Raw genomic sequence first — 27,943 nt, forward strand, 5'->3', positions numbered from 1 at the left:
TCACAGAGGCGCCCATAATCCAAACGGACCCTCATCGTCTTGCAAAACCCTTAGGTTATCCACTGTTGTTCCATTTTCACTATATGGATCGTTTTGATGTACGACACCCAATGCATTTTCTTCTCCAACGGAGTTACAAAATCCGGTGAGGAGAGGCGAAAGATTAGCCTGTGTGTTGAGGAGCTCTGCTTGAACGGTTGCCAGTTGCGATTGAAGGTTCAATACTTCCTTCTCCAATCGACAGATGGCGCCAGTGCAACCGTAGATTGGATCGTTCGCTCTCGCACTCGCTTCATATACCAGGCTTGTTACAGCATCTTCTCTATTCTCAGCCGCAATATCCTACACACAATGGAATGATATTGAAATAAAATCCGCGTTCAGTTGAAATAAAGTCGATCAAAAGCCTTTTATATTTAGAATAAGTATGCAGAGTTAAATCAATCAAATTGTTTCGATTGTGTGGAAAAAATCTGAAAAAACATTTGATACATACCCGCAGGATTTTGCTAATGTTCCTTGCCCCAAATAATTTGTGTACAACTAAGAATTTGTGTGGATCGTTTGGTGGGAAATAAGGAGCAAGCACACATTTATCTCCACATTTTCTTCGTTGAATCTTGCAAGCGGCACAAGGGTAAACAATACGGGAGATCTCTTCTGATTTCTTGTATATATATTAACTTCTAATAGTAAAGGGAGAGTATTAGAGTCGAATTCAAGAATATATAGATGAGATGGATTTGGGAGAAAGAAGTGAGTAATAGATACCTAAAATACTTAGATATATTACGGGTGTAAATGGGACATTATCTTCTTTATCACCATGCGACTCCAAAAAATTCGATTGATTATATGCGGTATGTCACCCGTATGGTTGGTTATACGACAGCGTCTGGGGTGTTCTAATCTGATGTCAGGCGGCATATATGTGTACGAATGTTGAATGTCAAATCAATAGAGTTCTAGACAGTGTTAATTTAAAGTGTAGTAAATAATATCTCAATCAATTAAGATGGAAAAGATAAATACAAAGGGTAAGCCAAATTTTTTTTTAGTAATTAATACATTTACCATTCAAGCAATTATGAAGATTTAGTGTATTATAAAAGTATATAAGTATGAGAAGAGTTTAGATTAAATAATAAATTAAAGTAAATAAACATTAATTTAGATATAATGAGTTGTAGGGTGTAGAGGATCATATAAAGAAAAAAGTATAGTCAAATTATTAATAGTTATAAAAGAAGATAGAGATTGTTTAGCAATTGTGATCAAACAAAGTGTGTCAATAGATCAAAAAAGTGACATATATGCATCTCAAAAAAATTGGGGATACTCTAACTTTTCGTGTATATAGATTATAATCAAAATAGTATCTTTAATTAGTGCTTAGTCAAATTTACCATTTTGGATCTAATTTCCACTTATGAAAATGCTCCATGCCTACAAGCTTCACCCCTAACGATTTTTTAATTCTATCGTGTGAATTCTTATTAAATGAACAATGTTACCTCCTTCACGCTCTTAGCATTTTTTCAATCAAGTTAGTAATATTAAAAAATACAATAAAAATGAACATTCTTCAATATGCACATACAAATTTCAGAATAGTTGCTAGGTGATTCACTTACAATACATTGAGTGTATGATTAGATATCACAAATGTAAGCATGAATTATTTTCTCGAACTCCATCAATAAAAAATAAACATGAATTTCTTTTGTTGTATGTGTTCTCAATTTTTATTTTTTCTATAATTGATAAATTTTGGTTTCTTTTTATACATGAAAGAAAAATATGTGAATTTTTGCACATAATTATCTTTAGACAAAAAATTAAAAGAGAGGACAATTGATTGAATTGTTTAATTTTAATTTTATATTTATAAGGATAAAGATCATGGATATGAAGATAGCACTGCAATTACCAATATGACCTAGGGCAAATAACTAATATTCATAATTTTTTAAAAGTAATGTTTTTAAAAGCAATGGATTATGGATTATAATTTGATTAATGGTTAGGATGAAAGAAGAATTGTATTTTCATTATGGGCATAAAATTATAGAGATAAGTGATGTGTAGAGAGTTAGGTACACATAAATAACTTTTGATAAATCTAGATATTTTTTGCTACATAAATGTATCAAGGCATTGATAAAAACTAGGCACAAAAATAAATAGAAAACACATCATGGATTTTTGAAACTCACCATTACATTTTATTCTCATTTTTAGGTGCACATGAATTTCTATATATGAATCATGTATCTCTATGTGTGTAACATTCTCAAACATTTATATGAGTAAATGCATTAAACTAATGAAACTATGGTCCACGAAGGATGAAGATTCTCCTTGCATGTATTTTTCTTTCAAGTATAGCCTTATGAACTCTTCAAAGAAAAGGAATAACTAATAATCCTTGTAGACCTCTTTAATTTATAAACCCTAAGGAGTTTTATTGATTAAAATGATGTCTTATCAGATAAATTAATTAAAAAAAAAATTAAAAAATGATTGGTAGAAAAAAAATGTTGTGCAATAATCTCAATCATGGTTATATGAAAAATAAAAATTAATTGGTAAGCATGTAAGAACATATAACCATCCTAGCATTAAAATATATCAACCATAGAATAAAAATACATTATACAAAGTATGGCAATGGATTAGAGATAGGGACAAAGGTAGGATCACTACCCTTAACATGTGAAAAATAAGGTGATGTGGCCCTTAATGACCAAAAAAAATACCCATGAAAGTACAACAAATTCCTAGAGAAATTAAAATTAAAACTAGGTCTAGAGAAATTTAGTCAATGCGAAAATTAAAAAAAATTAAAAAAGAAGAATAGAGAAAACAAGATTAATCAAACTATATTAAAACTCTACTACACAAGCACAAATCTAAAATTTTCCATAAGCAATGTGTCATCATCCATGTTCATATAATTAGAAAGAAATATTATTTTCACATAGAAAGATTAATTTTTAGAACTATCATAATCATACTGCAATTCATATTAAAAAAAAATGTATACTATCATTGTGTAAAGACAATGAAGTTTTAACAAATCCAACATGGTGAAATAATATATTATTTGAAAATACATAAATGATCATGTGAAATGTAAGATGAGGGGTAATATATGTATTCATCATAAAGTTCAGCATCACATATAATGGAGGGTAACTCATAAAAATAATATAGATCTAGGTTATGATGAGATTATAAGGATATATAATTACAAAACGTGTTACTATTGTTATAGGTAGGAAAAATGGTAGATCCTTGGTTGAAGAATAATCATTGATAGTATGAGGCTAAATATCATTATGAAAAAAGTAAATAAATGCACTCACACTCTCTAATAAAATATAATTTTCATTCATTAACACCAAGAAGGAGAATAAAAGTAAGACATGATAAAATAAAACCTCCATAAAGATGACACCCATATCCAAAGCATAGAATTGTGTGAATGAAAATAGAACATATGTATCATGTGAAACACATGAAATGAGCATATCAAAATATAAAATAAATGCCTACAAATCAAACAAAGAAGAAACCCTAGGAAATATCACGATAAAATGTGGAGTTAAGGTAGTAGGGTAGGATGAATAAGTTTTCTAATGCAACCCTAAAATGAACATGATATGAAAGAATAATAAAATTAGTGCTATATTAGATAGAAAACTTTAGATATAAAATTATTTACAATATCGTTGATAGGTTAATCATTTATGTAGAGTATACTCATATTATCATTCTTTGTTTTATGTAGAGTCAAGTTTAATATTTGGCTCAAGTTCCAACCTACAAACTTAATTTTGGATGATTAAGTAGGATTTTGCCTTATGAACTCTCAGATAATAGACTGCTAGACAATGATGTTCTTTTTCACAATCTTAATGGTTTTTAAGCTAGGTTTGCATAATTTAAAATACCTTCACAAACAACATTCTTGAAATATGCACATGAATTGCATAATGATTTTTAGATGATTCACATGCACTCGGATTTATGTGTTTTCATTATAGTATGTGCAAGCATGGACATTACTATTCTTGAATGTCTTTGTATTGAGAGATTCTTGGGTCTAATATGTCTTCTTCTATGTATCTAATGAATGCAAATTAATGTAGTTTTATTTATGAACATAACGCGAAATCATGAATGCTAGTGCATAATTGACTTGGTATCAAAGTGTAAAAGTGGGGACCAATAAACTATGATTTTCAGTTTTGATTTTACATTTTTAATGATCAAGGTAATGGCTTAAGAACACCTTATAACAGCAAACATGATTTAGACTAGACACTTAGATTAGATCAATGTCTAAATTATAGATAAAAATTCTATTAATAATCTGAATTAGATTAATATAAGTTAAATATTTTAAAATTTTATGTACATAAAATAAAATAAAAACACATATAAAACTAGGTAGAAACAAAGACCATGGATATATAACTAACTACACAAAAATACACCATTTGTACCTATATAAATATGACAAAAAATTTCTAAGCTACACCATGTATAGCTGTCTTGTTTCCTGAAGAATCGACACATTTGCTTTCAATGATGTACACTCGTCAAATGTGCACATTTATAATACTCTCCCTACTGTATATTCGTCGGCTTGTCAAATGTGCACATTTATAATACTCTCCCTACTGTATATTCGTCGGCTTGAAAATAAGTCTCGCGCGTGTAGGACCAACTCATTTTATAAATTGTCGCTTATAAGACACGAAGTGGAAATACATGGGCGACTCTTTCTGTGGGCTCTGATGTATTAGATTCTCTTTTCACAAACTACTTTATTCCGCTTTGATATAAGCCACCTCACCACCCAATATCACAGAAAAAGAATGGTGTTGTAATTTCAAACTGAGTTGAAAAAAAGTCGATCAAAAGTCATTTATACTTAGAATAAGTGTCCAGAGTTGAACCACTCGAATTGTGAGGTTGGTAATTTGGTGGGAAATAAGGAGCAAGCCTCCATTTATCTCCGCATTCTCTTCGTTGAATCTTGCAAGCGGCACATGGATAAACAATACGAGACATGTCCTGTTCTCGCTGAATCAGGTGTGCAGCAGGAAGAAGTAAATATATAGCTTTTAACAGTAATGCAAGAAGATCAGAGTCAAATTCAAGATGAGTAAATGTCTAAGGAGATGGAATAGATTTTGGACAAAATATTGATTGATAGATATCTAAAATATATAGACGCATTACAGGGACGCGAGGTGTAAATAGATCGTTTTCTTTTTCGCGCCGAAAGATTTGACTGATTATATGCGCGCTGTCTCTTCATGCGAGGTGTTAAAATTTGACTGCGTGTTAGAATGGGTGTACGAATGTTGGATTTGGTGTTATACTACGTGAAATAAAATAAAGCCCAAGTCTTTTCAAAGTTCATACAGAGAATCTAGTAAATGATATCACAATCAATGCATAACCAAAAGTAATGATATTCTAGTTAATCCGGGAAAATATTTAAATGATTATAAAGATTTGGTTTAGTATTTAGAAATGCAAATAAAATAGAGTATACTTTTTTTTCTATTTTTATTATATATAGATTTTTTATTTTTTTTTATGTAAAAAATCCGGTTTTAGAGGTCTGGAAATCAAAAAAAGAAACAAGAAAATGTTTAACCTTGAGTATAAAAAGGCTCAACAATATGAGCCAACCATAAAAGAGAGATCACAAAGACCAAACCAAGAGCTAATAGACAAAAGAAACAGTTACCACAAACATTAAATAGGTTTGTCACTTGTGATCATATCACAAACATCAATTAGAAGATATTTGGTCCAAACTTTAGTCACATAGTTGGTCCTAGAATTTAGACAAACACCCTCATTTGCTTACTAGTACACAACTTTGTTGTCTCACCTGGAAACATGCAAAATAATAACCTCTTCCAATTTTCAAGAATAAACTTTGTTGCAACTACAATCACTTCTAGTCTCTAGTTGTGAAAAAAACATGCTTCCATAACTCTAATGACTACTTTGTAGTCTTCTTCAATTCATAGTTTTCTCCAACCTTTCTCTCTGGTAATCATAAGATCAACCCTCGCTTCAACTAAGTTATTAGTATTAACACCATAGTCAACAACATAGAGTAGAATAGGATTTCCCAAAGTATCTCGAAAAATACCTCCTTCCCCAGCTAAGCCCAAATTCCCCTTAGTAACATCATCAGTTTTACATATGATCCACCCATTCTCTAGTGCACCCTACTTATGTTTCTTACAAGTTCTAGGAACCTATTCCAGGGTAGGAAAAAAGAAACAAAAGTAGTGCCAAGCGTTTTCCTGTTTCCTCTCAGAGTCCTTGAGCTCCCAACTGTCTCTTTTATGAGCCTTCCCAATTACCCCTATGGTGCAAATAATTATGTCCCAAATCATATCTACTCACCACTATTCCTCTCTAAAGATACGATGATTTCTCTTAGTCCAATGTGATCAAATAATCACTACAAGCACCACATCACAAATCAAATGCAATCTAGGCCTCACAACTTTATTAATTCAAGAATTTAGGAGGTTGGCTACATCTTTCCAATTCATTAGGCCAAACCCCACTTAGCTAAAAAGTGACACCAAATTTGCTAGGCCACCTCACAATGAATGAAAAAGATTTGTCAAGTGACCTCACAATGAATGAAAAGATGGTTGTTATTCTCCACTTGTTGTTTGCACATTACAAATCATGAGGGACCAAGATTGCTTAGCATCTAAAGTCGATCCTAGCTAAAGGCTCAACACTTCCAAGCAAGCCAGAGGAAGGCACTTATCTTTTTAACTCCAAACATGCACCCTATTTTATAATTCCATAGGAAGGTCGACATGGAGAAGTAGGGGAAGAAAGAACTCCTAACCATAACAACACCACTATCATGACCTTTCCACATAAGCTTGTCATCTTTTACCTCCCTAACAAGAGGCCACTTGTTTAATTTTCCCTCAAAATCCTCACAAGGGGAATGCAATTCATCAATAGAGCTTGTAATCATTTCCAAGATCTAAGAGTGGTGTCTCCCTCAATATAATCTAAAACTCAATCCCCCATTAGAGCTTCAAATTATGTCATAGAGAAAATATACAAGGCATGAGCCCTAAGAGAATTATCCTCAAACCAACCATCCCTTCAAATACAAATTTTGTCACCCCTACCAGCTTTCCATATCTTATTTGATCTAAGGAACAAATAATGGGCCTGGAGAAAATTCTAAATGCACCAACCATTAAGCATCTTGCAAGAGAAAATATTATTCATATATTATCCTTAAGATAATTAGCCTATACAATCCCACTACAGCACTTTCCTTTCTCATTGTAAATCCTCCAAACCAATTTTGTGCAAAGGTAAATTTATGTCCTTACATTTTATGACTCCTTAATCACCTTGCAGGACTCGTTTGTATACTTCATCCCATTTCACCTAAGTTTTATTTAAATCTCTCTTCACATCCCCTCCATAAGAAGCTTCTTTTCATCCATTTCAAGTAATTAGCCACCTTAATTTGAATTTGAATGACAAACATGGTGTAAATCAAAATGGTCTATTAAGGACACTCCAATGAGTGTAATTCTACTACATAAATGTGAGATTATGCTTGAATCAACCAAGACCAAAGAGACCATAAGATAGCACAATAATACAAGAGTTAAAATATGACAAGAATAAATTGTATTCCTATCATGTATTTTGTCTCTCTCTATTGTACTTTTCATTGAGTTCTTGAGATTATTCTTAAAGAAACCAAGATCAAAGAGACCATCAGATAGCACAATGATAAGAGAGATAAAATATGACAAGAATAAATTGTATTCCTATCAAGATGCAAAAGACATCAACTGGATCATCAAAATTGTTACATAAAATGTTATGAGGCTTCTTATAAAGGCAAGGCTAAGAGACTTGAGAGAGCACACAATGATGACATGTGGCTCAATGAGATGCAAGGGTAGGTAGGGGTAGGTAGGAGAAATAATAAAATATTCAACATGAGGTGGATCACCCACCGAAGGTGGAATTATGACTCCACAATAAGTGGATATGATAAGAAATAACAAGATCACACCATAAAAGGTGGAAATTATCCTACATACACATTCCCAATGTAGCACATCTCCCTAAGTGTCTCATATGCAAACTACTATGTTATGCATGTACCCAAGTAAACTTATGTAAAGTGTAATTATATCCAAGATGCATAAATAATTATACCAACACCCCCCCCTTAAGTGCAACTTAGGGAAATGCACTTAAGTCTACAATGCAATGAAGCAATGCAAGATGGGTCCCGACTATGAGGCTTTGTTAGGTACCCATGTACAAATGCAAATGCAATCTTCCATAAAGTGCGGAAAGAGAGAGAAACCCAATGGGGAAAAACCCTCCCCTAAAAGAGAGATGAAGACTATATACAAAGACCTCTCAAAGAAGTACGTGAAGGATTGAATCGCATGTGAGGAAAATGCCCCCCCAGATGAGAGAAGAAGAAAAGCTAAGTAGCCCTCTCTCAATGTAGAATCTGCACCAAAGGTAGAAGCTCGAAGATGAATGAAGAAACTGCTTCATGAATGGCTAATAACATTCCTCCCATTGGGAAGAAACAAAACCAAAGGTGTATGCATGTAGCTTCCCCAATCATGAAGGGAAGATGTAGGAAAAAAACTCATGATGAATAAAGCCTTTGAAATCTACTCAAGTGTCGCCATGTCGATGCTAAAAGTTACCCCCTCTAAAAGTGGTGAAATGATCAACACTGCTAAAAAATGCATTCCAAGATCTAGTGGAGATGAACGTAGAACAATATACAAAGACTCACATGTCTCCTCTAATGATAAAGAGACATCCTCCAACTATTGTACATAAGTATCCACAATCATGTCAAACTTGAAAGAATGATCATGTAGAGATTGAACAAGAGGATCAGAGTGTTCCATCACAACAATTGAAGAAGGATCATCCTCATCAAAGAGAAGATGAATATCATCAATGATGTCTCCCAAATATGAAATGTAGGACTCCACAAACAAACCTTCAATGTTTGTCAAGTACTCATCCCATGAAGCTAAATCTAGAAGACAAGATATATCCTACTACACTAAATCACAAGAAGGAAAAATTATCGCACTATCTTCATCATTAGGTGCAAGAGGTGATGTGATATCAATAAGAGGAGATGAAACACAAGGCTCAAGAATGAGGTCACATGTGAGAATCCCCAAATTCAAGTACCCAAATTTCTCCTCAGAATATCAATCACCACAAGAAGTGTGATTATAATATGTAGAATCATCATGTGGAGAATTGGCATATGTAAAATCATCCTCATCAAGGAACAAAATATGAAAAGATATATAACTGAGATGCATGATCCACTGCCCCAATCGCAATGATATTTCTATTCTCCAAGTCTCTAATAAAAACTGACTCAGGTGTGAACTCCACAATTTTCTTTGTTGCCCCATGTGTGATTTGATAGATGGAAATAAGGTTGTTTGTCAAATGGGGTACACAAAACATCATTGAAGGAGTTATCCCCAGTGGCAATAGTTCCTTTCCCAATCACATCCATGTCTGTATGATTTCCCATCAAAATATATGGCATGGTGCATGGCTCAAATGTAGAAAACATAGACTGTGAAGATGCCATATGACAAGAAGCCCCCGAATCTAGAAGCCATCTCCCTAAATCATGACTTGTCGTAGCACAAAGAGCTTCTCCTTTTATTTTCCCAAAATAGTGATTCTTCCCAGTTGTTGAGGCCATGAATGCTTGCACTTTCCCCTTTGATTGTGAGGAAGTGGAAGGTGATGAATCCTCCTTTTTGTAAGCATTAGGCAAATCAATGTTGTGCTTTTTGAGAATATTTATGAGCTCATCTATTTTCTTAGAATGGCAATGATGCTCCTCATGACCAACCTTTTTACAATAGGCACAAGTAGGTCTCTCCTTCTTTTGTGAATTGTCCTTCTTGGAAGAGGATGAATCTCCTTGTTGTGGAGAATGTGGTGCTTTGTCCTTAGGCTTTGATTTGCCTTTCTCCTTGTTTGAGTTATCTCATTTGTTTCCTTGAGTTGCCACTAATTCTTGAGACTTAGAAGTCTTAATAATTCCCATGCTTATCAACTTAGTTTATTCGATCATCAACATTTCAGTGAAAGCATCAAATGTAGGCATTGTGTAGCTTGAACCCATTGTCATCCTATGGGTTTGGAAACTAGAAAAAAATGCAGCATATTCTTGTGGAAGCTTGCCCATCAAATTGAAGATCAAATGAGTATCCTTCTTATCAATTCCATAATAATTGAGTTGTGCCCACAACTCTTTTGGCTTAGTGAAAATCTTGTATTGTATCAAAGTTCTTGGGATCTAACATGGTGAGATCACTATCAATTTGATATCCTCCAATCTCATAAAGTTGACCATAAAAGTCTTGAAACTTTTGCCAAGCATCCTTAATTAAGGTACATTTTTCAACATGAAAGATGAGATCCTTTGATACATACTTTCTTAAGGTACCAATTGCCATGATGTTCTTAGTGAGACAATTCAAGCAACTATTGGGATCAGCCTTAGGATCAACAGGAGCAACAATAGTTCCATCAATGTAGTGAGTTAACCCTTTTTCCATTAGTTTACTCCATGCATCAATTTTCCAAGTAGCATAATTATGCGGATTTAAGAGAGGAAACTTAGGAGAAAATATAGCAGCAAAAGGAAAGAACACAAGAGACCAAAATCATAAGAGACACACCCCCAAATTCACTCAATCAAATTACACCCCACCCCCCCAACCCAAATGATGATTTTGGCACTTTATATGTAGTGCATGTACAATAGGCCGCTTGCAAACAAAGAAAAATTGGAATTTTGATTTTGTTTTACAAATTCATCAATAGGATTAGAACTACAATGTGAAAGACCAGAAAGATAGATATATGCAATACATGTACCAAATTGGCCAAAAAACACCATATGTGGAAAGTACAATATCTACTCAAAATCACTGCAAACGGATAGAATATTATTAAAGTAGATGAAAAATCACACACTTTAAAAAAAAATGGCACTTGGAAAGGAGTTTGAATGAGCCCAAACAGAGTCCTGGAAGTTGCAGAAACGAGGATTGGACAGGTACAGTCACAAAAAACTGAATTTTATGAAAAATATGTCTACCGGAATCAAAGAATAATACAACCACATGAAACTAAAAAAACAATTAGCCCATTTAAAAAACAATTGCACCAAAAAAGGAGCAAAAATGAGCAAGATATGGCCTCTTGAAGTTGGACTATAAAATCGAAAAGCCAAATGAGAGGGGGCTGATAATTTTTTTTTTTAAATGATGATGGCTGCAAATCAAGTGATTAAATTTAATGGTTGTATGACTCTCATCGAAAACTTCACCCCCTATTGATGATATAGACAGATAACGTGGCAGATACGATTGTTGATGTGGCGCTATAGGTGTTAGTATGACAGGTGACATGGCATGTATGGTCGGTCCATGACGTGAATTTCTACGTGGAAGTACAGATGCGAATGATGTGTCTACTGATCTAGCAAAATACGTGGCAAATTTGACTATGCAGGTTGCGTGGAACTTGTCGTACAATGATGAGTGTGCAAGTTGGAACCCGTGAGAAGATGACACATGGTGAATTGGGCTTGTCTAAGGTGCTACACAGAGTCGGCAAGGTAACTGGGTGTAGGTCATCGGCGAGGTAATCGGTGTGTATCATCGGCGAGGTCACGGCTAGCTGGGGGAGTTCGAAAGAATGTGATGCAATGGCAAGCTAGCAACAAACAATCAGTGGGAAACCTCAAGGCCGAAAAACAATGCACGACATGTTCTGTCGGCGACGAAGTAGGTCGGCTAGAGACTGCCCAAGCCAGGATGACAACTGTTGGCACAGGTCATCGACGAGAGGAGGGTCACTGGCATGTGGAGGGTAGGTCACTAGCATGAGGAGGTTGGGAAGCTGACAAAAGAATGATCAAAGAATTGTGGCGGGGCTAGTGGTGGTCGGCAAGTGGGCAGAAGTGATATGAGCTAAAGGTACCTTGCAACAATGAAAGCGTAGTAAGGGTGTCATGGGTAGGTGTAAATACTCCCCCCCCTCCCCCCCCCCCAATTTTTTTTTTTTTTTAATATATGACTTTTACAAATAAAACATAAAAAAATATGAAATTCATAATGAAATTTTAGAAACATTTTTGCATAATTTTTTCAAATTTTTTTTATTTGTACCATATTGCCCTAATTAGTAAAAAAAATTCTACCAAGCCCTGAATCGCACTTTCATCAGAATAGGCCAAATTTATAGTTAAAATTCATGGAAACGACCACCCGGATTCAATGGTGAGGTCAGACTTGGTCTAGGAAGCCTCTATAAGATGCTTATCCTTAGATCTACCTCTTGACCTCCTTCAAAATCTCTCCAAAGGGTATACAAAGGTTCTCCTACCACTCTGATACCATGTGAGATTATCCTTGAAGCAACCAAGATCAAAGAGACCATAAGATAGAACAATGATAAGAGAGATAAAATATGACAAGAATAAATTGTATTCCTATCAAGATGCAAAAGTGATCAACTAGATCATTAGAATTGTTGGGTACAATGTAGATGAGCCTACTTATCAAGGCAATGCTAAGAGACAAGAGAGTACACAATGATGACATGTGGCTCAATGATATGCAAGGGTAGGTAGGAGAAATTGTAAAATATTCCACATGAGGTGGATCACCCACCGAATGTGGAATTATCACTTCACAATATAAGTGGATATGATAAGTAACAACAAGATCACACCATAAAAGATGGAAATTCTCCTACACACACTACCAATGTAGCACATCTCCCTAAGTGTCTCATATGCAAACTCCTATGTTATGAATGTACCTAAGTAAACTTACGTAAAGTGTAACTATATCTAAGATGAATAAATAATTACACCAACACTAAAGATAGCCACTTACCCTTCCACGAGGCCAACACCATTTGCACATGATTGGTAACATTGCTCTATTTTCTTTCAAAAATACACTTTTTGATAACAGGTATGCCCAAGTACTTTCTAGGAAGATAATCTATATAATAGCCACAAATATTTTGAATCATTAGCCTATAATAGCTACCATCATTTACAAAGAAATTTTTAGACTTGGAATCATTCACCTTTTTCCTAGGAGCCTCTTTGAAAGTGCAAGCTTCTTTGGCCTTAGAAACCCCAAAAAGGAGAGTATCCTCCACAAATTGCATATGGGAGATATTCAATGAACCACCCAAGACTTGTAAGCCTTCCAAGTTTCTTTTTCGCATCTCCTTTTTCAAACTTTTTCTCAAGACCTCCGTGACTAAAATAAAGAGGAAAGAGGACACCGAGTTACCCTGGTGAATGCCTCTTTTCAAATTGAAGAAGCCAATAGGAATCATATTCACCAAAATATCATAAGAAGGCATAGATATGAAGTTGACAATTCATCAACATCGAGACTTGAAAAAGACAAACTTTCTCATGACCTAGATTAGGAAGTCCTAGGGTACTTTATTATAAGCTTTATTCATATCCACTTTAATTATCATCTCTTTTTCCTCTCACGGTGGATCGATTGAATGACCACGAGTAGTGATGATGCCATCTAAAAGTATTCTACCTTTGAGGAAGTCAATTTGTTCCTTAGAGATAATGCCATACAAACACACCTATAACATGGATGTCATGCCCTCAGAGACTTTTTATTGTAGTTTACATTGCACAAAGATATAGGTCTATACTAATCAGAGGTCAACTAATATTTAACCTTGGAATCAAATCCAAGAAACACCAATTTTTTGACTTTAGAATAGCTTTCCCCTCCCTACATTTCTTTTCTACCCTCCAAACATCTTTGCCAACGAAGTCCCAATATCTATGAATAAACTTCACTTGGAAACTATTTGGCTTTAGAGTCATCTTAGCTCCATGAGAATAAAAAAAATTTAATCTCCTCCATAGTAAAAGAGACTGAAAGGAAATCGCTATGAGACTTCATGTTGCGATGATGGATATAGCAAAGAAGTTCCTCATGAATTTAAGGATTTTAAGCCACTTGGGAGCCCAAAAGATCAGGAAAGTATATCAATCCTTCACCTCTAATGGCTTCAATATCCTCAAGGAAAACATTCTCATCATTACTAATTTTCAAGAAGTTATTCTATTTCCTCATAATGTTTTTAGATAGATGAAAGAATCTTATGTTTTTCTCACCCTCTTTAAGCTATTTCACTATAGACTTCTGATGAAAAGAATCTTTTCCATTCTTAACAACCGATTTAGACTATCTAAGAACTTAACTTCCTTCAACTTGTAGTCTTGATTGTACCCAAATTTTGAAATTTCTTTCTCAACACCTCTTAGATTAGACTCCATCCTACTATTGTTAACAAAATAATAATAAAAATTATCCATAGCCTTCTTAGCCTTCCTCTTAAATTTTTTTAGAAACAATAAATCTCTAATCTCTTGCATCCTATAACTTTAGTGTTGCACTACTAACCAACCAGATCACCATAATCAAGGTGCTCATAATAGAAGGACTCCATATTGAGAGGAATATGCGTTCGTTTAAAAGGATTTCTCAAAATAAGAGAAATGACTCAATGAATAGATCCCCATAATGTAGAACATCTGAGTTGAAACCCCCAAACTCCACCAACCATTTAGATTTGAGGAAAGATTTGATCAAGTTTGGACTAAGAATATTATTTGCATCCAATCTCTTTTTATTCTGGGTAATCCGTCCATGTTTAGGCCTCATATCCAACAATGTGAGGTCATTGAAGCATCTTTTAAAATTGATAGACTTCAAATTGCCAAGCATCTGCCACCTTCGCTTGTCCTCAGGGGCCAAAGTGGCATTAAAATCGCCCCCCAACTACGTTATTTTCCATGTTGTAATTGTGTATAAAATACCATAGGTAGTCCCACACCACAAAATGCTTAAGTTTAGAATTCGGGTCATAAAAATTAGACACAATCACCTAAATATCATTCCTAATACCCTTACATCTGACTGAGAGATAAAACTATTTGGCCTACATCACTGAGCCACCAAATTTTCTTTTATTACAAAGAATAGGTATTGTAGACATCTAAAATTGTCCTATCCTAATTATATAAATATTTTATTTACTCAATTATTTTATCCTAAGCCTTCTATTTATTAAATAGATTTTTATTTATTTAATTAATTCACTAAACCTTTTCTAGCCTTTCCCTATTTAAATAAATATTTTATTAATTTAATTGGCCCCACCTCTTCTATTAAATTAAATCTTTATTTATAATTTAATTATTTTATTATCTTTTTCTTTCCATGACACTTGTCATTCATCTCTTAATTTACCTTAAACCACCTCCCTAATATTTTCCTATTTTCTATATCTACTCTCCAATCCTAGCGAACCATTTATTTTTCCACTTTTTAATCCTATCCCTTTATTTCTAGGGTATTCTCTATATAAGAAGATACTTTTATCCTTATCAATCCTAATATGAATCCTAATGCTCGTGCAAGTCCTCATAACAATCATGCATCTACACAACCACAATCCGTTCTTCATTGATCTCTTGTGTGCATACATAAAATCTAATAGCAACCAACATATCAAATCAAGATCAATCAAGATAGGAAGAAATGGAGATCAAAGCCTAGAATGAGCATGTGATTGTATAATCTTTCATAGTTGTTGTTTTGTATATTTTTAGGCTCTTCATTAGTGTATGGAGGATTTCACTATAGAACTATGGTTTTATGTGGTTGGATCTTATTTGGTTTTACAATAATTTAGTCTTCCAATTTCACCGCACATATTTTGGCACACCTGGTGGTACCTAGTCCCTAGTTTTCTAATATTTTAATGTTGTTAGTGTTTTTACATTTATAGATTTGACATTTGCAATGATTATTCTTCTTATTGCATCTATGGCTCATCTTATCATGTCTACAGATTCCTATCACATCTCTAGTTTTTGGTTGTTTGTAGGTTTTTATGTTGACACATTTATGGTCATTCTTACCACATTTTTTATCCATCCTGTCACTCCTATGGATTTTGGAATTTTCTAACATATCTGATTCCAATGATTTTTTTTTAGTTATTACTACATTTTTTTTTTATTATTAGTATGTTTGTAGTTTGTCCTAGTGTATTTTTGGATCTCACAGTTTTCTATTTTGCAAGGTCTTTTTGTGTTTTTGTCAGTTTCTATCGCATATGTGGCTTGTCCTGCCACATCTAGGGTTTAGGGTTTTATCATGTTTTTGCTAACTCTTAACGCCTTTCTGGTCTGTTTTGTTGCATTTTTTTTCTTCCAGGTTGTTGAAAGATGAATTTTTTTGAAATCATTTGTAGAAGACCCCTTTCGATTTCATTTTGTGATCTAATATTTGCCATTGCAAGTTTGGGTAATTTTGAAACTACTAAAACATTTTTTTTTTGTAGGGGTAATTCGGGAGAGTGGTTTTTTTTTTATTAGATTAGAAAAAACTTCCATTGGTGCACTACAAAGAACATTTGTTTGAAGTAAGAGAAATCTGTTGTAGAACCCTAAGGTGTTTAATAAAGTATCCTCTCCTCTCGCTTTCATAGATCTTGAGTGTAAAAGAAATCATTAAGAATCTCTTTTCTTTATAGGGCCTACCTCTTGAAGCATTCATGCAACTGAGAGGGAATGACCCAAGAAATACTTTCCTCCACTCTACTATATAAGTAATGTGGATGTGATGAAAGTCATAATTCACTTGGTGCCATTGTTCTATATCGATAGATATTTCCCCTAGTATCTTTGTCATGCATAGAACCCCTTTGTTTCAAAGGGCTAGGAAGCTTCTTAATTGAGAAAATCACTACATGTATAGAGACGAGTATAGGTCCCATATTGTGACTAAGAACCTTAAGTGGTGGCACACTCTATTTATGCTCGAACATTGTGATAGCTTTAGTGCAAGGGGATAGCTTGTTTCTCCCCTAAGATACTCACCATAAGGATCCCTTGAGATGATACGTAAATCCTCGACATATCATAAGCTACTTTTATCTTTCCATGGAGAGGGTGATTGGGTCATCCTTCTAGTTCTGGAGGCCCCTACCTGTTTGCTCATACAAAGAAAAAATAGTGTATACACCCATTAAGGTATCCCTACATTTGAGTCAATGAAGATTCCATCATGTGTGTTGGAGTTATTGCCTTGAGACCCTAACCTTAGGGCTAAGAAGAGTTTGAAGTGTTTTTTATTGTATTGATACCCATGGAAATTGGGTTATTTTGGCTTATTGCACATACACATTGCACTCATATTTTGACAACACCTCTTGACATTGTGTCTTCTTGCTTCCTATATTTTCTTTCTACAAAAATATCAACATTGAGATCTAGTCAGTTATGAACAACTTCAAAATTTTTGATAGAATTGAGAATTTTCCAAAAATGTGTTTGTGTTCACTTCTTGTGCATTTTTTACTTATCCTATTGCATCTATTTTTATTTCTGACACCTTTACAAACAGTACTGAGAAAATATTATCAACTAAGAAAACACATTTTTGAACTTATCTGACCACATCTATGTCACTTTCTAGCATGCTTTTGGAAGACCATATCCCATATTTGTACAAATTGAGATTTACACTACAATTATGAAACTGCATTTTTGGACTCTAAAACTGTGTTTTCAAAATATTTTGATGCGTCTATGGACTCATACGACAACTATGGTTTTGAGATTCTAAGGCCAATTCCAGAGGATTCCATTCATTCAACCATCATCCTTTTCATGACTTTTTTATACAATTTACATTTTTCAACTAGAGTCAAAAGGTTGTTTAGTAGTACTTATCATATCTTTCAAACACATCACATACATTTCTAGGGGGTTCCTGCATCAGATTTATCATCTTGGGTATCATTTGGGCATCTTGAGTTAAGTTCAAATTACCCCATAGGATTTTATTATCTCCTAGCAAGAAACAACTTGCTTAGATCATCACATTTATCTTGGAAGTGTTGGCAACCATGCAACAGACTAAGAGGGGGGGTTAATCAGTGTGCTCACAAACTTTACTTAACTCAAACACAATTTTAGATTTGATAATTAATCAATGCAGGAACAAAACAATACCACATCAATAACACACATAACACCAAGATTTTTCATGTGGAAACCCCGATTAAGGGAAAAAACATAGTGGGAACCAACCCACAATTAGATGATACCCTGTTAGGAGTAAATTAAATATTACAATGGGAAATGCACATGCATTTAGGCACACTTCCTAGAGCTCACTGATCAAATCAAATAACAAGAAGGGCTACAATTCTGAGGAAGACTCACTATCTTACAAAAACATTCGGATTACACCTAAAAGATCATGAACTGATACAATAGCATCTCCTTATGCCCAGTTATAGTTCCAGTTAAGCATGTAATCTGATCTACTCTACCATACTTCTTCACACTACCGAAAGATGAAAACACTTGTTCACACACTTATCCGATCACACATTTGGATACACTCATAGATACTACATAGATACATCTCTCATATGACTATTGCATATATTTACATAAATCATCAACATATATTTTTTTATATTTAATATTCTATCTAGAAAGGATGCCATAATTTCATTCTAAAGTACCATCTTGAGAAGGTTAAAAAGTTGTTGGATGGACTTTATATTTGTGAGATCGTGCATTTCTTTAGAGAAGTTAATCATGAAGCATTTTTGTTAGAAAATTCAACAATACACAAGAATTATTAGTAAAAAGAACTAAATCTGCATAAATTTTAATACATTCTTAATAAGTTAAATTTGTCTTTTTTAAGCCTTGTTTTGGTGGACTTTATTCTTTTGGTGTGAAAAAATAATTTTCTAATATGAGGTTTTTTAATTTGGTTCTAGCATGTCCCTATTTTAAATGTATTTGTATTTTTGGTTCCATTTTGGCTCTATTTTTTGGAATTCAATACTTTAGGAGTCGCATATCCTTTACATATTGGTTTTGAAATTTGTATTATGTGGTCTTTATGTTTCCTCATTTAGCTATACTTAAGGAGTTGATTATTTGTTTGATATCACCTACTTGTGCTCAAATTTTTGTTTTAAATATTTAAGGGTACATAAGTTCATGGATGCAATCCTTGTTCTTGATGAACTTTTTTTTATGGTAGAGCTTACAAGTTGAATCTATTCTATATTATTTTGTGTACATGAGATTAAATTTTTTGTTGGTCCATATATACCTAATTGTTTAATAAATATCTCTATTGATAGTTAACAAGGTTGACCTTTTTGTTATATTAGGACTCTTTTTGTATATTTCTATACTAGTAATACATTATAGGGTTTGGTTCATTTCCTACAAAAATAAAATAACGAGGAAAAACCTAACATTTAGTAGTATGTAACATATTAATAATACAAGAAAATTAGTAATATCAAATTGACTTATTTATAGAAGCCCCTAAGCTTCAAGGACATTTATTTTAATAGTTACATTATAGATAAAAAACCTTAATTATAGACAAAGACCACACATACCACACTATCTAACTTAGTTATGATATATAGAAATATATACAATATCAACTGTAATGTAAGAATATCACTTGAACAAGGATTTAAGAATTGAGATACTATTGGCACTATTAGGTTTAAAAATCAATGGTATACATCTTAGTCAAATCTCCTATTTTCCTTAGATATATTATCTTTTATTTTTACTTTCACATTTCTTAACTAAGAACGTAATTATCTACTCTATATAGAACAATATAGAAAATAGTCCAGCCAAATATTCATAATAATTATTTAAACATTTTTTGATTTGAGCATAATCATCCATGTCTTCATCTTTGCAGAAATATTGTTGACACACTTTGTCAATGGACTTCTTGTATCCAAATAGTATATATAATTCAACTTTCATACCAGAATATTTTTGGAAGTGATTCTTTAAGGAGTATTTTAGTAGTGGGACCCAGAGGTATTCTAAGGAGTTGTTCAATATTTGAATACATCACTATCCTTCATAAAACTCTTGCAAAGTGTGTTCCACTTTTTCATATCTTTGTGTGTGGATGTTGACATACAACAATCAATACAATGCCATGTGTTAGTATAACCTAAAATCATTGCCTAAAAAGTGCCCACAAAGAAATCCATATAAACTTATTTATAATTAATAAATGCATTAAGAAACAATATGGGCATGACATTTATTGATATATGGGGGATTTTAATATCATAATTGTCCCAAGGAAGTATGTTTCATACAATGTGGTTTAGAGAGTATAAAAGTTTTAGATGAGCTATAATGTAAAAGAGTGTAGAGGATAGAGGCTAATGCAATTAACAAATAAAATTATACATATTGCTAATATTGCATGTGCAAACAACATTAAGATATAGTGATATCATTAGGATGAGCAGGAGCAGAAGCGGGGTTTCTAGAGGAGGTGTAGAAGCTAGGAAGGAAGGGGATTGGGGTGAAAATGATGATGTAGCAGTCCTATGTTGTGTGGGGATCTCATGTCCCCCTTGTTTGTTTATTGATGTCTTCATGTTGTGCTCCTCTTTTGGCCCCTTTTTGACGGTGGCCCCCTATTCCTAGGGTTTGTTTTTTGGGTTGTTTGGTGCCTTCTATGTGGCCTTCTTGAGGATGTTTTGGCTCTTGTCCTCACTTTGTTCAGCTTGTCCCCTTTGGTTTGTAGTGTGGTGGTTGTATTTCGGCTCTTTCGTGCATCTATGGGGCTTTCTAGGCCTAGTCCTTGTGCGGCTAGTGGTTGGGCTCTTTGCGGTGTGGTTGTTGTGTTGTGGCATGGGTTCATTTCCTTATTTCTATGTGTTTGGATTGTGCAATTATTTTTCCTTGTCACTCTCCAGGCTTCTCTATTCCCTATCATTGGGTACATTGGTTTTATTTTCTAGTGTGGCTTAAGCCTTCATTGTTTGGTCTTTTAGGGGGTTGTTTTGGTATTTTTGTTGCCCCTTGTTCCTCTGAGGGTTGCGGCTTCAAGTGCTTGTTTCTGCCTTTCTCTCTATTTTTGGTTGTGGGGTCCTTTTCTTCCTTATATACCAATCCTATTGAGGTGGTTGTGTTCCCTTTGGAGGTGGCGACATCTTGTGGGGAAGACGTGAGAATTTGTGCGTTGGTGGTTGATCTTGACATTGGATACTCGGTACTAGACTAGTTTTAAGTGTGGTTTATTTTTCTCATGGATTCCTCCTCTACCGATCCTATTGAGGTGGGATCCTCTTCACTCAAGGTGCAAAGGAGTTCTTTAGGAGAGATGGAGTTTTGCTTGTTGGTTGCTTTCACTGCATAGTGTTGGTCATTTTTGGGTTTCATGGGTGTTTCCCTTGTGATAACGTTTTGGAAGCCTAAGTACTTTTTTGAGGATTCTTCTTCTTCTATCCCTTTTGAGGTGGGATCATCTTCTATTTAGGTGGAGAGGATATTTTCAAGAGAGGTGAAGTTCAATTTTTTAGAGGCTACAATTTCTTGGTTCTTGATGATCTTGAGTTCCACCGATAAACTCTTTAAGGTAATGGGATCCTTGCCAAAACCCATGATTCAGGTTAAGGGAGATTTATGAAACCCTTGTCCTTTAGGTTTTTAAGCTTTTGGGAACTTTGCTAAAACCCAAGGATCAAGTTAAGGTGCTTGAAAAAATCATTAGATTTTGATGGAGGTTAAGGGTGCCCTTGTAAAACCCTTGGATTGTTGATGTAGTTTTAGGTTAAGGGAGCCTTGCAAAACTCTTATCTCTTGTGTTGTTGACATCTCTTGTTGAATGGTTTTGTCCAAGGGGCTGGCTCTACTTGTTCTTACCTTGCTGGCTGATATTTGGTTGATAGTTGGCTATTGTTAGTCTTTGTTTATATCTTTTTGTACTGTTCTGCTCGTGGGTTCTGGATTCCCATTAATTCCAAAATTTTTTAGGTTCGTCAATTTTGGGTCCCCCTCAAAAGCTATTTTATCCCTAATAAAAAACATTAAGATAGTGTCCATGTGTAACATGTAAAACACAAAAACTATGAAAAATAATGACAATAAGATACAATGTGGGTATGACCTAAACAAATTGCACTATATAAATATTGCTAAGAAGTATAGAGAAAGGATGTTCTGAATTACAATGAAACACAAGTGGTTATTGAATAAAATTTCCCATCATAATATTTTGATAAACTAATAAAATACAATGAGACATTTTGAGCAAGGTTTTTGTCATTCTACCATATAGATAGTGTGAGTATGATATCAATAGACATACAATAAATACATGTGCTATCTATTAAGTTCAAACATAAACAAGTGAAAGGATTCTGTGATAAATAAGCATAGTGAGATAATGTGGGCTCGCTAATTCTTCTTATCAATAAGCTAGATTATTAATATGAGTTAAAGAGATATATGTAGATGTAGATGTTGTTGGTCATTCGGTAGAATTAATTTTTTGTTGCATCTATGTTTTGTCATTGATGTCAACACTAGCTGTTTGGATGCTTTACCGACACCCTTCTAGTTCTGGTGGGCTGAGTAGTTTTTGGTTAACTTGGATCGAGCATGATTCGGTTGACTCCGGTATAATTGGGCGATGGAATTGGCTTGTTCATGATGCTTATAATCATATTGGGTTAGTTGCTTTTAGTCTAGTGATTGGATGCTATCCTACTTACCTAGAAGATGGGTTTCTAGTTTTGGTGAGGGTTTTACTGGCAGAGCTTTTGATGAAGATCTTTGATGCATTACATGATTGGTGTTGGTAAAACTTCTAATAGAGTTTCAAGATGTTGTTGGTGATCATGTTTGAGACTTGGCATTTGAAGATCATTGCTGAAGCGTGTGGACCTACACTTGATCCCACTTGTTCTAGGTTATGGAAGAACATTGATGTAGCATATGTATAGGACCTATTGTTGTATTTTTGGGATGTCTTACATATTGGATATTATTTGTTTTGGTCTAAGCATGACATGGTTTGTAATTATGTAATTGATTTATTTTTTTGTGGCCGACCTGATTTTTTATGGTCGAGGGTTTGTATAAATAAGATGTAAGATCTCATGGTAGATCATGGTGGTTAATATAAGAGGTCAAGATCGAGGAATGTAATGTGCCAATAATGTAATGTCTTCTTGCTAGAGGATTTGGTCAATAATTAGAGATTGAATTGGGTTTATAAGAGGATTTAGTCCTCTACTATTGAGCCTAACTGGAACTGTACTCAGGAATAGGAGATGTTATCTTTTGTAGCTCAACACTTCTCTAGATTGTAGTTTGGATTTGTATGAAGTCAGTGAAACTCCTTTTGTGATGAGAAGTGTGCTCTAGGTTCTTGGCCTTATTGCAAGTGCAAGCCCCTTCATTGTAAATTCACATACTTACTACAAAAGTTTTATTTGACTGTGGGTAGACTTCACACTATGGTTTTTCCCTTTACAGGGTTTTCCAATTACAAATATTGATGTTGTGTGGATGGCTTTTATTCTATCATTATTATGTATACTTTATTGGATTAACTACTATTCTAGTACTATTGTTTTAAATTGATAAAGCTTGCAGTAATCTATGATAGCTGATTCACCCCCCCTCTCAATTGTCTTCTAGTTATCTGAATTGTCTAATAATTGGTATCACAACCTTTGTCCTCTCTACAGAAAGCTTAACCACTTGAGGAAGATCCTATGGTGACTAACAGTTCAAGTTCATCGTGTTCTTCTAGAGATATCTTTCAAAGGGATATACTAAGGCTTGAAGGAACAAATTATACATATGAAAGATTCAGATGGAGACTCATCTGAGATGTCTTGGCAAGGAGAATTAGGAGATCACATGGAATGGTGTCACACCCTATAATCCAGGATTTGGAAATCCTCTTTTGGAAAACCTGGACAAGGAGCTTGAGAGTGATTATAGAGCAAGAAAAACCCTCTTGTGTGCATTTTCTATTCAGAAAATAATAGTATTAATCGACAAATCATCTGGAAAGGCCATATGGGATAAGTTGCAAACTCTTAACGAAGGTGACCCTACAACGAAGATTTCTAAACTTGATGGTTATTGACTAAGCTATGGAAACATGAAGATGGAAGAAGATGAAAGGATCGTTGCATTCATGGAAAGGGTAAATGAGAATGTAATGGGAATTCGATGTTGTGGTGGAACTCTCAATGAAGATGAGATTGTTTCTAAAGTCTTGAGAGCCCTACCACCGGCTTACAAAATGAAGGCTACTTCTATTAATGAATTGAGAACAATGGTTAATACCTCTATCAAGAGAGATACTTTGGCTGGGAAACTATCTTCTTTTGAGCTTATAGAATTTGGACCTTCTAGAGCTGTGAAGACTGAACCTTCTTTTCATGCATCTACATCTACAAATGGTAAGCAAGATTGGGGAGCTTTATATGCAAAAGAATTAGAAGATATGAAGAGAGAAGATGATGAGTTTGAGCAACTTGAATAACCATTTGCTAGAAGAGTACCGAAAGGACTGGTAGGAAGTAAGTATTAAGGAAAAGCATCTTTTAAATGTTTTGCATGTAATAAGGTTGGTCATTTTGTATCTAGATGTCCTAAAAGGAATTCAATATTTAAAGAAAGAGTTAAGAGAATATTTAAACCTAACCTTGGATATCAGAACAAGTATAAATTCAAGAAAAAAAGAGACAAATCATGCTACTTGGTGGATGAGGAAGGCATTATTGATTCAGATGATGAAACAACAAATGACTCTACTAGTGGATCTAGTAATGGAAAAGAATGGGTATTCTTGGCTATCAAGGAATATGATCCAATACTGGAAGAGAATGTACTTGAGGAGAAGGCACTTACTACTAAAATTGAGGATAAGGATGAATGGGTAATTGACAATGGTTGTTCACATCATATGACTAAAGATTAGGGAAGTTTCTGTCATTGCAAAAAATTGATGGTGGACTAGTTAGATTTGGAGATGACAAGGCATGTATGATTAAAGGAAAAGGAGTTATATCATTGGATGGTAATAACAATACTGACAATGTTTATTATGTTGAAGGTTTGGGGCATAATCTTTTGAGTGAAGGACAATTGGTAGATAAGGGATTTCAATTATAGTTCAAGGATGGAAAATGCAAAATCATTAATAGATCTGGCTTAGAGATTGCAACCGGTACGCAGACAAAAGTTAGCATATTTCATTTGAACTTCGATGAGAAGACATGTTTGATTAGACAAATTGATGAGAGTTGGCTATGGCATAAAAGGCAGTATCATGTGAATTTTGATTGCATTGTGAAGATCAGTTCAATGAAGGTTGTTAGAGATATACCTAAGGTTATGAAGCCCTATAATCCGGTATGTAAAGAATGTCAAATGGGTAAATAGGCCAAAACCTCTTTTAGGAGTGTACAAGATAAATCAAATATGTTCTTGATCTTATTCATATTGATTTGTGTGGCCCTACTATAGTTAAAAGTTTTCATGGTGATAGATATTTCATGCTAATCATTGATGATTATTCTAGAATGATGTGGGTTACTTTTCTGAGAGAAAAATATGAAGCATTTGAAAAGTTTAAAATCTTTAAGGCTAAAATGGAAACTAAGACATGATTGAAGATTAAATGTTTGAGATCAGATCATGGTGGAGAATTCACATCCAATGAGTTTAATAACTTTTGTGACAAGCATGGTATTAGAAGATAATTTTCTACCTCATGGACACCTCAACAGAATGGAGTTGTGGAAAAGAAAAATAGAACTATCTTGGATGTTTCTAGAAAAATGATGATGGAAGCTAATCTAGCTCATATCTATTGGAGAGAAGTAGTTAGTACAATAGTTTACACATTCAATAGAGTACATATTAAAGGAGAAACCAGTAAGACACCTTATGAATTATGGTTTGATAATACACCTATAGTTAATTATTTCAGAATTTTTTGTAGTAAATGTTATGTAATGCCCCGCCAGGAACCCTAAAGGATAGCAACACAACAAGGCAACTAAAAGGCGCAATAATTTTTTTTTTAAAGATTAAAGGAAATAATCATAACTTTGCTCAATAATTAACATAAGCGGAAGAATAACATTACATCCTAAAGGGTTACCAACGAAGATTACTTCTAAATAAAACCACATCACAATATTAATCCAATCATCCATTTAAATTAAGGAAAGCCAATAACGATTAAATAACTCATATTCATAAATTGATCTCCAAAAGATCGGCTTAAAGAATTACAACATACATACTTCCAATGATTCATTTATACATAATAGGAAAGATAATTGAAACAATATATATCCCATGAACTTAAATTACAATATTCCATAAATTACATGGCTTCCATAGAACAATAAAATACAAAGGTTACAAGTTGCTGATACAATGACCACATGGGCCTCAAGGTACAAAATCAAGAACATAAGTGCTACACGAAGCAAGAACCAAGATGCACCGGCGAAGCCAATCCTTGCGTGAAGGTAGGAACAAGATATCCGATGGGAAGTGGCACTACCACCCAACCATGTGATCCCATAATGGAACCACCCCACCATGCTAGGAGATAGCAGAAGACCCTCAAGCAAGCAAGAAAAGTACAACAGTACACATGACTCCGCAGTACACAAGTGACTCGACTCACAAAACACTAGCGACCCTAGAGAGAGAGTGTCATCACATGGCTTAAGATGGTTACCCTAGGTAGGTCTCCATAGGTCCCGACCCCCATCATGGGTTATCCTGGTAACCTCTCCCGAACCCCCGGCTCCATCTAAGCATCATGCGGACCCTACCAACCTTTCGTGAGGACAAGGTGATAGGTTTTCCATTCCAGGCCTTCCCAAACACCTTGAGCCTATACAAGCACTCAACCGTGTACGGGATACATTATCTTAATTAAATTAATAACTACCCACCCCCTAAACAAATTATTAGGTTATCACTTAATAGCTGACTTTCGAGGGGTTATCCTGCCATCCACTTTGGGTGCGGCCCCCACCCGAAAGCCACTCTCTCTACTAGGTCACTAACTGGATAAGACTATCTATGAAAACTCTATGGTGGGCTAACAACCATAAATTATCTAGACGTAACACAGGTGGAGGACTCACAGTCACAAACCCAGGGTTGACCATTAGGGACATAACACATAATAGCCCACTTCCTCAAGGTTTGAACATCGACACCTGACCAAGGGTAAACATCGACAACATAATGACAAATTTAAACATAATGCGACGACATTAAAACAACTAGACTGCAATTATTAAAAAAAAACAAGATCCTACACAAGCAATCTTTCTTTAAGCAGTCGACATTGAAATCAAATAAACAAATATATACAAGCTAATATAAAATAATTCCAAAATAACAACTATTCGTTGAATACAATCATCATACGATTATTTTACAATACTTGGATAACAAACACTAATATTAAATTTAATCCAACTTTCCTTTATTCCAAACATTAATACTAACCTCTATATCATTTTATTTATTTTCACAATACAAGACAATTAATCCTCATCACTAAATCGAAAGATTATTCATTAATCTTAACATCATTATAAACTACAATTAACATATTATTATTATTTAATATTAAATAATAACATATCGTTATTATTGTTTAAATAACAATATATTATCACTTAATATTAAACACCAAATACACTTATTGATTTTATTTAAACCACTAACAAAATTATAATATCATTTCTTTTTTTAAAACTAAAAAAAAATAATAATAAAAAAAAAAAACAATTTATAATACCCAACGTGGGGCCCCCAAGCACCCACGCAGCATGCTGCTGTTCCCAGACTGGGGAATGCAGCGCTTGCTGCATCCTC

At 34.2% G+C, this 27,943-nt stretch overlaps 1 protein-coding gene across 1 annotated transcript; it reads right to left on the reverse strand.

The window, feature by feature from the left end:
• LOC131033107 (LOB domain-containing protein 1-like) lies at nucleotides 1-27,939 on the reverse strand. The gene is made up of 2 exons (XM_059217776.1): nucleotides 27,889-27,939; nucleotides 1-342 (listed from the first exon to the last, which is right to left on the reverse strand). The coding sequence occupies exons 1-2, from the start codon at nucleotides 27,937-27,939 to the stop codon at nucleotides 1-3; spliced, it is 393 nt and encodes a 130-aa protein (XP_059073759.1).
• Between the last annotated feature and the right edge of the window lie 4 nt (nucleotides 27,940-27,943).

The sequence above is a fragment of the Cryptomeria japonica genome, chromosome 3 (assembly GCF_030272615.1).
Source record: "Cryptomeria japonica chromosome 3, Sugi_1.0, whole genome shotgun sequence".
Taxonomy (NCBI): Eukaryota; Viridiplantae; Streptophyta; class Pinopsida; order Cupressales; family Cupressaceae; genus Cryptomeria; species Cryptomeria japonica.